The sequence below is a fragment of the Temnothorax curvispinosus genome, unplaced genomic scaffold (genome assembly GCF_003070985.1).
Source record: "Temnothorax curvispinosus isolate PA1 unplaced genomic scaffold, ASM307098v1 QBEX01008075.1, whole genome shotgun sequence".
NCBI classification, from domain to species: Eukaryota; Metazoa; Arthropoda; class Insecta; order Hymenoptera; family Formicidae; genus Temnothorax; species Temnothorax curvispinosus.
Window position 1 is genome coordinate 1 of NW_020217855.1, and position 12504 is coordinate 12504.

General features: G+C 45.9%; 1 protein-coding gene across 1 annotated transcript; it reads right to left on the minus strand.

The window, feature by feature from the left end:
• Positions 1 to 3562: 3562 nt before the first annotated feature.
• LOC112457668 (caspase-6-like) lies at positions 3563 to 8665 on the minus strand. The gene is made up of 2 exons (XM_025020847.1): positions 7403 to 8665; positions 3563 to 4089 (listed from the first exon to the last, which is right to left on the minus strand). The coding sequence occupies exon 2, from the start codon at positions 4071 to 4073 to the stop codon at positions 3609 to 3611; it is 465 nt and encodes a 154-aa protein (XP_024876615.1). The 5' UTR covers positions 4074 to 4089; positions 7403 to 8665; the 3' UTR covers positions 3563 to 3608.
• Between the last annotated feature and the right edge of the window lie 3839 nt (positions 8666 to 12504).

Below are 12504 nucleotides of genomic sequence, written 5' to 3' on the forward strand. Positions count from 1 at the left end.
GATATGTCATCAGCTGTAAGTGCCATTCTTGTCGATACGTTTATCTCAGCAACAAGTTCAAAGAGTCAAATGTGTAGGCATTAGTGATTCATGGGCTCCAATGACACCAAATGCACTTCGTAAATTATTAGGCGAGAACGATATAACAATATAATCACAAGTATAAGAACTCAACATCTTCTCTTTGCTTCTTTTAACTGAAATTTTAATTGCAAGAATAAAACTTATACAGTGTTCTAATTTTCATGGATTAAAAGAGAAATTATAACATCAATCAAATTGGAAATTGATCACTGCCGTCCGAGTGCTGATCCCGTACTCACGGTGATTAAAAAAAAAAGAAAAGAAAAAGGAAGTATAAGCTCATGTCAACGACGATTACTATCATCCCACGCGTACGCTCCTGGACGGCATCTTAATAATTCGGGAGACGCTCGCGGGAGAGATATGAATGGGAGAAGTAGGAATGGCGTGGCGTTGTTTACCGTCTAGCAGGAACGAAGAAGTATCCGCGTGCACGCCGACAGAAAAACGATGGGGGGAAGGAGCGAGGACGTAGAAGAGTACGGCACAAGGAAAGAGAGAGAGAGAGAAAAGAGAGAAAAGGGGGATTTAGCCGGACCCCGGTGCAGGGACGGATTTAGTCGGGAGTCGGGAGAGCGTGTGCGAGGAGCCCGAGCACAGAGGATCTGGTACGAGAGACTGGGGGCCCCCAGGATTCGAAGAAAGAAGAAACGTAGAGTCAACGACCCAACGAGGAGAGCCGTCGCGCGGTATTAAGTCGCGCTCGGGACTTTATTGCACGCTCTCTTCGCGCGGCCTCGCGCGCCGCGTTCCCTCCACCATTACCCGATGCGGCCGGCGGCCAGTTATGCGCGATTAACGAGAGTCTTTTGATTCGATTATGGGCACCGCGCGCGAGGCAATAAGCCCGCGTACGGTTCGTGCAAACATCTCGATTTTTAGATATCACGCAACCGTGCTCGCCGATCGATGAAAAAAAAAAGAACGCGTGAGATTTAGACGTCTAGTAGGTTTAGGACCTTTTCTTTCGAGGACAGTCACGAGAGTAAGATGCATAGCAGGGCTACCGACAAGGTTTCCATTTACGTGACGAGCCATTTAAATGCCGCGCGCTTCATTCCGCGGTATCTCAAAGGGGAGCACGAAACCCGCAATTATAATCTCGTTAGGATCAGAATGATCGAGTTCACCGAAATTATAGCGATTTCGAGCGAGATGCGGCGATCGCGTAGATCGCGCCAGCGATATGTAAGTCAATGCGGATTTTTTTTTTCCATGGATCGCACACGGGCGCGCGCGAGCGCAGTCATGCGACTATTTCCTGTCGCATTCCTCGCCTCGGATTCCAACGCGCGGGCTTCCATCGAGTCGTATGAATGACCGTCGCGGCGACGTGGATACACGGTCGTCGATCTCCTGACGTCATGTCGGCGGCGACAGCGGCGCGCGGCGGTCGTGTTACGACCGTGCGACCGTTATGTGACCGATTGGCACACGACACAACCGACACCGACGGAGAAACGTCCGATGTATATGCACCTCTGGCCGCGCATTCGTCGCATCGCGTTTGCGAGTAGTCGTCTTGTCACTCACTATAGTAGACACGGCATCAGGGTCTCCATCTGTATTTTTTTCAGCTCGACTACGACTTCGCGGAAGAGTAGTCTCTCTGGACATATTCGTCGAATTTCTTTGCTTCACTTCGCGATCTTCGATTCCTTCGACACTTGCGAAACATGCTCGCGCGAGACTTGGTGCAACTGCGGTCGCGAAGACAGCGAAACAACGTAAGAAATTTATTATCGCGAAAGATGTATAAAGTACTTTATTTGCATAACATAAATTTAAAAAAATATATATTTAGACTTATAAAATGCAAATATTAAACGCAATTAAAATTTTCTTTTTTTATTAAAATGTAAATGTATCACTATTTACTATAAAAAAGCCTGTTGTGTAAAATATAGAAACGTATCGAAATCACGGGGAATTTTTCAGAAACGTTTATCGAGCACGTATCGAAGGAGATCCCGGACGCGGTTGGAATATCTCTCTCCTTATCTCCGGCAATGCGTGCGCTCGCGCTACGGCCCGTACGAGTCAATTATGTGCGCGCTCGGCTGAATTAACGATACTGGAGGAGGAGGGAGAGGCAGAGACGCGCGTCGAAAGACGTGCACATCGTATCGCGACGCGTTACAAGGATAAGCCCGAGGTACGGGCGAGCGTTGTTCCGAATAATTCCGAATCGGCGCGATTAAAAGCCCGACGGCGCGGCGGCCGTTTCGGCGGTTTCGGCGAGCGAGATTGATATGGAGATTAAAGAGAGGTGAACACTTCCACCTCGCGAGCGAGAGCGAGAAGAAAAAACGGCGGGGGAAGGAGGAGGAGTAGGAGGAGGGGTGAAAGGGGTCCTCGAGGGGTTAAAGGAGTGTACGAGGGAACGAGACATAGAGAGGCATATATGAGAGGGGGGGGGGGGGGGGGGGGGGGGAGGACGGGGAGAGGGTCAGTAGCTCTGCGTTCTCATGCATTCCGCTCTGTCATGGCGGCCGCAGGCCGCTCAGACGCTCCTCGTCCGTCCTCGTCGTGTGCACATGCACACACCGCGGCGCGGCGGCGGGCCCCGGCCGGCCGGCCGGCCTCGTTGCCCTCGCTGAAAGAGGAGAAAAAGAGCGACCGAGGAAGACGGAGAGGAAACGACCGCGCGCTCTCTTCTGTGCGCACGCGGTGTTTATTAGATATTCGGGGACACGAGTCCCCTAGGAATATCGGGACCCCGCGATCATTCGTGCCTCGTTCCCTGCGCGGATATCTCTCGACGCGGACGTTCGCGCGATGTTTCTGATACCGAATCCGACACAGATCGCTTTTCTTTCAATTATTATTTCGATAAACCATCCTCTTCTCCAATCTAAACTACAATATTTTATACGCTTGCAGATTCTGTATTTAATTCGTTAAGGAAGTTTGTGGGTCTCTTCCGTTTATGGTAATTAAATAATTAAATCGGTCTTAATATTAGACCGAAAAATTATCGCTTCATTTTGGAAAACAGTTCTCTAATTATTATAAGATATAATGGGGCGAGATATTGTAAAAGTGGCAGAACGATAATTAGAATTCGCCGCGCGATAAATTACTCGAGAGCAAGAGAGCGACGGTGGTGGCGCACGAGAGAAAAAGGGAAAGAGACCCAGGGAAGGGCGGAGAGCACGACGGGGTTGAGACGGGTAGAGGAGGAGGGAGAGCGGCGAGGAGCGCCCACTGCGCTAAATGCTCCGCGGCGAAGGCGCCCGCTCTCACGCTGCTCCGGACCCCTTGCGCCTCGGGCCCCGAGGGCCCTTCTGTACGGCGACGTAAACAAGGCACGGACCGTGGCCCCGAAACGATACGTGTGCACCTATATAACGCGGTCTCCTTTATTCTCCCGCGTTTGGTAATTTGGCCGGCAAACGAGCGAATTTCGCGCGATTACGATTGTTCTTATTCATAAAAAATAAAAAATATATATATATATATATAGGGAGAGCTTAGGTGTGTGAACTTGCGAATCTGACAAATTCTATAATATACACTGCATCCTAGTTTAGAAAATAGATTTTCTCGGCGAGGTTTCTCCACGAAGCGGAGAGGGGCGACGATGTGATATTGATAGCATGTTGTTTAATTCCGTCGAAAAAGACGTTTTCAGCTCTGGTCTTGCGACAGGGCGCCGCGGCGCCGTACTTGTTGCCAAGGGAGAGCTTGGATCGAATAGCATAAGTAACTACCAAATCCGTTTCCGTTTTTACTAAAGTGCGAGGGGACAGCATAACACCGTTATCGGATTCGTCGCCTCTGCAAGCCTGGATGGAGAACAGCTTAGGCTTGCCCACGAGCGTTATACATTTATCACTGGCGAAAGACTTCCAAAGCCTGTCGGACTTGTAAATGACATCCTTCGCGTATATCAGGTCGTTCTGGACCCCGTGGGTTAGCGTAATCACGCAGAGGCAGTCATTATTGTTTGAGCTTGCGAATCTGGCACATGCGGGTCTCATCCCCATGTAAACCAGGAAGGTCCTGAAAGAATTATATATATACATATATATATATATATATATAGAAAGAGAGAGACACTGTATATTGCGCGAGTTTTTTTTAAAAGCATTAAGATCTTCGTCGAATTTTAAACATTTTTAGACATTCACAGCGAATTGGTTTATATTTACCTATGAAAATTCACGATACACGGTTTATAAAAAGTATACTCCGTTTCTAGACAATGAAGAGAGATAAAAATAAGCAAATAGATATCGATTGCTACAACTGTAAAACAGATTTCCTGCTATAAATGTAATACCTACTGATTGTACTTAACTATTTGTTCTCGGTCTTACGGTACATTGAATCGATAATGCAAATCGAAATAATTCAAGTATATGTATCACAAATATAAAATGGAGTAATTATGCAATCCTTTGTTTTTCTTTCCTTTTAGAATTTTCCTTTGAGAATTATATTATCAAATTTTAAATATATAACATCGTTAATAAAGATTAATAAATTAATTAATTTTTTTCGAAGATGTAAAGAGAATTGTAACTTGCAAACTTATTTTGTCAAAGTGCAATTCATATTGTCGCTTTTCTTTGACCGAGCTTGATTTGACGATTTTCACGAGCAGTGCGTCTTCCGCTTTGTTGTTATTCATAAGGGTCCGAGGCCGTGCGCGCGCGCGGCACGCTGCGAGAGTGTTTGGATCGCATCGGAGGAGAGGTACACGGAACACGGAGGTCGGGATTCTCAGGCGGTCGGTCCGAAGACGGCATTCCACTGGTACCTGTCCTTAACTCAGCCTCCTACAGTTCGCATTCACGGCTCGGCAGCGAAACGAGCGAAAGAAAGAGAGAGGAAAAAGAGAGAAAGATCGGCCCACCTATATAACCATAATACAACATACGCATAAGAATCTGGAGGATCTCAACGCGGCGGGCTGAGGCCGCCGCGGCCGCCGAACTTTGCCAGCGGAGCAGGCGAGAACGAACGTCCGAGGTAATAAGGCTCTTCGTGGGGAGGAGAGTTGGGACTTTATGCGAGACAAAGGGGCGCTCTCGCGAGTCACGTGTTTGCTCCCACTCGTTAAAGGGGCCGCGACTCGTTTCCAATTAGGGAAATTAAGCGGAATTCGAAGAAACGCCGAAAACAACAGTCGTACGTATAATGCTAATGAGTTCAATGTACGATCGAGATGAGCTTTAAGCAGCTCGACGACGAAAAAGTGGCAGAGAGAAAACGTCGTACGTACAAAAAAAAACTTTTTTATTATGCTAAGCGAAGAAACGAAAACGAATGAGGCGACTGTTGCTACGGACGGACATTGAGACTGGTATAACGTTGACGGGGTTGAATCTCCGTGGAAATACGGAAAACTCACCTTATCCCCGCAATGCGAAATAAACATAGAGATTCATAGCCTTCGCGCGTCGGCCGCACACGCGCGGCATCTAAATTCACTAAGATTACACCAGTTTCGATACCCGGAGCAAGGACGGAAGAGAGACGGGAGAGGCAGGCAGGCACGCGGTTACGCGAAGCGAGCGCGAAAAAAATGCACGGCAATAATATTCAGGAATGCGATGAGCACGATAAGAGAAACACCGCTGAGTCGTCGTCGCCGCGCGCGCGCACGCACGCGCTTACAAGCGCGGGATTCTCGTTTGCGAGTGCTCCGAAAATGGTATTACACACCGATATTACTATATCGTATTTCGCTCTTGAAAGAAGCATGTAAAGTCATAATTTCATGGTTCCCCGTTTTCCGGGACGTTGATCGGTGTACGCTGTATACTTTCTTCGTAACTTAGGCACCTGTCACGTCACGAAAGGTGCTTATTTTAAATTAATTTAATTAAATGCTAATAATTATAACTTTATTCCTTAAGAACGAATGTGATATTGATTGATGGAACAGCTGTATATATTAAATCTTTTTCTATTTTTCTGTTACATGCACTTTTCGTTATCGTGCACTCTATAACTCCTTATTCGCTAATAAAATCAGATTTTACGACGTTAAACAATTTATAAGCAGTAATCAAAATGTATGTACACATTATAAATTTAAATCTTATTTAAATTTATGATAATTGCTGTAGTCTAAGCAGCATCTACACTTATTAAGAAAACAGAATCAATTGAGCGGTGAAAACTTATATCCAATAAGCCGAGAAAAATAATAATGATCAACGTACACGTGTGCACATAATTACGGCCCTGAACGCGTGACTCTACTTGATCCTGATGTTCAACTTTAGTTGAAGCTTATAATTTTGAGACTATTATGACCTCGATACTTTCGGATTACAATTTTTTATCTTAATTAATTATTACATAGTTAAAAGCGTGTGTTTAACACTTTACCTAGCAGCACGCTCGCATTTATAAACGATCATATTAAATATTTCCATTAACAGAACAGTTGACCAAGCGTTTCACTTTATTTTCAATACGTCGTGAAATTTATCCACGTAAATTAAACCGACCAAATATAGGATGTAGTAAATTTTGAAATATTTTGTAAAAGTAATAATTTTTTATTCGACCAAATTGGCGATTTTTATATTAAATCTTTTTATTAAAGATAGTCAGTCGAATAAAAAATCATTATTGTTAGTTATTGGCGAAGCAGTCTCATGTTTGATTTACTTTGTAAAAAAACTCAGCGTCAAGAAAAATAAAGTTTCAAAAATTTCTACAGTTTCGAACAGATTTTATCGTAACTTGGTATGCTAATCCAGAGTTGTAAGTTACATATTTAAATAAATTGAAGTATTCTCGGTATTTTCTGATTAACGGGTCAAAGTCCGAATGACGGGGGAACAACACGGTTGAGCACCTCTACACCGCGGGCGTACGGCCGCCGTATCGGGAAATATGAATGTAACGTTGAAAACTCATTCATAACATGACCATATAGGAAAAAAAGTCTGTATCGATTAATTAAACGAAATGCAACCCGAGAATGTAAGGACGAGAATTTTTCCGATCGCGAGAAACGTAGACGTTGATATGAGTATATGAGATTCATTCATAACACGGTCGTATATAGAAAAACCGTATTTCGAGTAATTAAACGGTACGATTGAATCGAACATAATAGAAATGCGATATTTTAATCCACTGGCACTCAGAATTTCTGAACGTAAACGTTTCAATCCTTTAGAGCCTTAGTCGAAACTTTCGCTCGTACATAAATTCGTTGGTCTCTCTCTCTCTCTTTCTCTTTCTATCGCCACGTACCGTCAGCAGCAAAGCAAATGCGGTTAAAGAAGCCGTTACAGAACGGAGTAAAGCTAATAAGAGTCGTTACATATTCGTCTCGATGTTATCTTACCAGTGGTTTTTTCTCGTTCATGGCTCCGTTTCACTTTTCTTCATGCACGTTTCGGCAAACGGAACAAACGAACCAACGATCGAATGTATATGCAGGAACGAAACGGATACGCGCGTATCACATATACACGATGCGCTCGCTCTTCCTTTTCCCCGGCCGTCGAATATGGAACGCACTGTAGAGCGAGAGGCGAGCGGGAAGGAGGGAAACGAACGGGAAGAGGGACGGATGAGAAGGGGGGGGAAGAGGGTAGGCAGATCGTATTATGGGAACACACACGCCCGAACACGTGTGTCTCGCTTCCTGTGGCGGGCCGGAAGTCTCCGCGCGGCGCACTATGGCGCACCGTAGTGTAGCGTGACCGTGCGCTACGAGGGTCCATTAGAGTGCCTCCTCTCCTCAATGGCCAGGAGGAATGGAATCCGAGTATCGGGTCAAAAACCACGCCGCGTTTTCTCCTCTTCCGCGCTTCCGCTACTCGCGTTTTCCTTTTTTTTTTCCTTTTCCTTCACTCGGAGACTCGGGGCGGCGGTCACCACCTACGCCGCATTTATTTTAGCTTCGTCGACGAGGGGGGCGGGTTTCCTCGATCCTCCCGGGGCCGATGCGACCGATACGCAGTATATCCCGTTGAAACACGCGGCTCGTTTTCGACGAGCGCGCACCGGTTATGAACGACGACCGACGTTCGTCACCCGCATGACGCCCGCGTCACGATATCCGATCGTTAGTGCTCGTACGGCTGATAAGAGCGACGTGGGAGACTAGGCCTGAGAAACGGCTTCCGTGAGAGCTTTCCACGTCGCGTTCCATGCGCTCGCGCGATTCCATTGCTCATAGACACAGCTCGTACTTGCGCTTCCTGAGAAGTTTTCGAAGAATCACACCAATGTTCGTGTCCAATTCGATTGTGCGTCGTCGTTTGTGTGTTATATCCGGGGGACGGCATCGCTGACCACGACTCTCTTGTCTCGTTCGTAATGTATCTGTTTTCCGATTCCGACCGCACTTTGGCATTATTTCTTCCATGCCACTATTGGGAAAGTAGTTGCTCGATAGTGTACTCATTGTTGTGCACATTGTACTTAATCCTCAGTCTCTGCGAGCACAATGTGAGTGGCCGCGTGGTCGACAGGAAGTGAAAAGAAAAGAGGAAGTCACGAGGGAAGCAACGTGTCCTCGCGCGCACCAGCCGCGGCACCGTTCACACCAATCGACAACACAACGTACTCGCACGACGGCCCGTGCCACACTGAGAATGATTGCTTGCGCGTCACGCTCGCGCCAATGCGCAGACGCCAGATGCGCGCTCGCTAGTACGCACGACGCGGCAAAAGCAGCGCGCAAGCAGCAGGCAAGCGGGCAAGCGGGCAGCGCTGACGCAGGCGCGATGCACGTACGCGGAGGGGTAGGAGTAAGAGAGGACGGACGCAGCAGAGGGGAGGATATGCGATGCGTTGCCGCGAGTGGAGTGGAGGAGGACTGCGGGGGAAAAGGGGCAGACCCGTTAGTTCTCAGAAGCGGACTGCCGCCAAACAGAGCTGCAACCGCGTACCGGCCTGGTGGTGACTGCCTCTCTCTCTCTTTCTCTCTTTCCCTTTCTCATTCCTGTCTCTCTTCTCCTGTTTCTCGAGACCGCCGGTATCGGTGTGCTTTGGGCCTGCTGGCACCGATACCCCCCTCTCTCTCTCACTCTTTCACGTAGCACGCACGAGAGGATTAAAAGAAGATATGTGAAGCTTGTGAAAAATGAACGGATCAGCGCGCGAGACTCCGTATACTTGACGGATGTCTATGACCGTCGAATTTCATGGAATGCATGAGAATAATGGATAATTTGTATAAGTTATGTAAACAAAAAACAGTTATTGTATGAAATTTAATCAAGCGATCGTTTGCAGGTGCACAAATAATTTTCATTAAAAAAAAAAAAAAATGAAACTATATCGCTCTACATTTTTATTCTCCTACATATTTTTCAGCACACAAAAGGATCGAAACCCTCGACTGATTGAGATTTTTATATTATACGATTCTCGATCTTTTTGCATGCAAAAAAGAAAGCAGCTCTCGCGATATGATATTATCTTGAAGTCGGGAATTCCACAGAGAGATAAAAAGAGCGAACAAGAGAGAGGAAATAAAATGTCAAAGGAAATCACATCGTAATTTGTATTCCCCGATACACGCGTTTCGCGACGAGAGCGTTCTCGCGCTCTTTTCTCCCAAACCGAGGAAGAGGATCCCAAATCTTGTTCCGTTCCGGTCAGTCCGCGTCTTCCGTCATCCCATCGCCCTTACCCTCACGCCGCGCCGACGAGACACGTTCGACAACACACACGGGCGGTCTAAAAAAACTGGAGGATTCATTAACGGTTCCTCAACACGAACCTGCGAGCGAGCGAGCGCGCGCGCGATGCCGGTGCATTCCATCGCTCGTGCCCGTGTGAACGACCGTAATGCATACACAGTATATACACGGGAAGCGCCGACGACGTGGGGAAGAAAGATCGCGCCGAGGAATGAGACTATAGGGACGCGACAAAGACAGTCGTACCTTGTACTTGATATGCGCACTTGGACGTCGGACGATAAGCTATCTAGTTCTTGTCTGCCGTCATCGGCGAGATACGCGAAAGCCGAGACGGGATTACTAACCCTGGAGTACCTCACACCGAGGGTTGCGCCTTACGAGATATAACGAGAGATAACTTTCCTAAACGCCGTCCATTGTATAATGTTTTTCTCGGTTGTGTCCGTGTTCATCATTTGAAAATAATTATCGCAATTATCTTCGCGAGGACGATAAACTTTTCTATTTTTTATTTCTCATTTTTCACGTTTTTTTAAATAAAGAATCAACACGTCAAATTTTCTACTTTTACATACGTGAGTCTATCGACGAATTTTTCGGACGCTACATTCAAATTCTTAAGTTCGTATCTCTCGAGATATTAATGACGTGCCCCTTTCGGAGCGAACTCCTTAATTATGGAAAGGGAGCCGTGACTTTTATCCGTGGCGCCTTAATAGGTGCTCGTGCTCGCGCGTGGCTTGGGCTTAAGAGGCTGGGGCAGATGCGTCGAAGACGTTCACAACAGGAAATTCTCTCCTCTCGCATCTCGTTCCCCTCCCGCAGCGCAACGTTCGTCGTATAAGACTCACACGTATGCGCAAGAGGGAGAGAGGTAGAGAAAGACGGGGAGAAAAGGAGAAGATAGTCCTCCTCCTTCCTCTCCGTGGGTCTGTCGCGCACTGTTCTACGGTGTTGTTTCTCTCGACCCTCTCGACGGAATCGTGTCCCCCTCTCCACACATACGCGCGCGCATACACCGTTGGTACACAAACATAATGCACAAATAGATACTCGAGGTGGCGGGTTATTCGGTCGGCAGGACCGGTGAATGGACCGCGACGGCGGTGGCGGCAGCGGGAGAAGTAGGGTGAAAAAAAAGGAGTCAATGAGCCACGTTGCGTGAGCGTAATTATTGTAAGCGACACCGAAAGTCTCGAAAGTAACGTGCAACCTGATCGTGAGGATTGTACTTACGCTACTCGAATATCGACGAATGAACGTTCGCGCTCGCGGTAGAAGCGTTTACGCGAATTTTGTCGGTGTGATTCGATACCACGTTATTCGATACCAAGTTACAGCTGTATTTAATTCGAATATCGACCTGGCGATTGCCACTCGTATTATTCCCGTGTATTATTTGAAAAAAAAAGAAAAAAAAACGTGAATAAATCCTGTTTAAATGTGGTTTTAAAAATGGCAAATTATGTTACACAATTTTTTGAATAAGCTAAATTTAAAATCACTTCTAACAATAAGGTATAAAAAAATCTGAGGTATCGATTTATTAGGAAAAAGATCTTGTTCTCCGATCACCGCATTTCTCTCTAATAAAAAATAAATAAATCACCATCCAAATTATACAAAATATTATCGTTTTTAATGGAGTGAGTACAAACGTTTCTTAATGAAGAAACGATATGTGGTCTAATCGGCGCTGCACCTTTTATTTAGTCGACGCTACGAATGAGGGTGTTTTTTCGCGTGAGTGGTTACGCGGGTTCGCGGACACACGTGCGTGCCGTGTAGAACGTGTACTTCGTAAAGCGAGGTGACTTCAGCGCAACGGAGAGGGTCGGTTACGCGGTGTATAATCAGGCGTAAGAAATGGAGTAGGAAGCAGACGTGGAGTCAGTGTATGAATATTTGACTAAATATTCGGACCTTCGCTTTTCGGGTAACGTTGGCGAGTGTAAAGAATATTATCACAATTATCATGGCACAATTGCCGAGCCGTAGAATTTACGATCAAGCATAAAGAATGAAGCGTCGGAAGCTGACATTGATCGAGCAATGTAAAACACATTCGTGTAAAAATAAAAAAATACGCTAAGCATTTTGTATTTCAACGTTTAGGTAGCGTAATTAAATCACCGCTTAATTTTCTGTTTCCTCTGTTTACTTCATAGTTTCGATTTGTCAGGATTATCGGAAATACCGTTTGTTAAACCGTCGTGAAAAGCAAAGTGCACGCTTTTTTTAGAGTCCGCAAATGCGTGTCATTAATTAGAGCAGTTAAATGCAGTTATTTTCGTACGCTATATAAAATACGTACGGAAATAAATATGTACGAAAAACACATCTAGCGCAAGTGGAATGCACAGCGTTCGTGTTTAAACGTTCGTGCACGTTGTGGCGTTGTGTTCCAATAAAGCACGTGAGATCGACGAGGTGCGGCAAAGCGGCACGCCCGCCTTCTGGCTCGGGTCGGGTCAGCCCTGATGAATGAACCGGAAAAAAATGTCAATGAGCGTAATTATTATTGTACAAGGCGCAGGCGCGGAAGGCGTTTGACCACGTTGCGTATATGATAAGAAAAAGAAACATCGAGATGTAAACGTTGCATTGAGTGTCACGGCGCAAAACGATATTCCAAACAAAATTTTACATATGCAGGAAGGCTTATATTAATAAAATTACGATTCGACAATAAAATGTGCAACGCGTTGAACCCTTAAATTCAGGCTTATGCCAGTATATATAATTTATTAATTACATGATTATAATCGTAATAATAATAATTTATGCA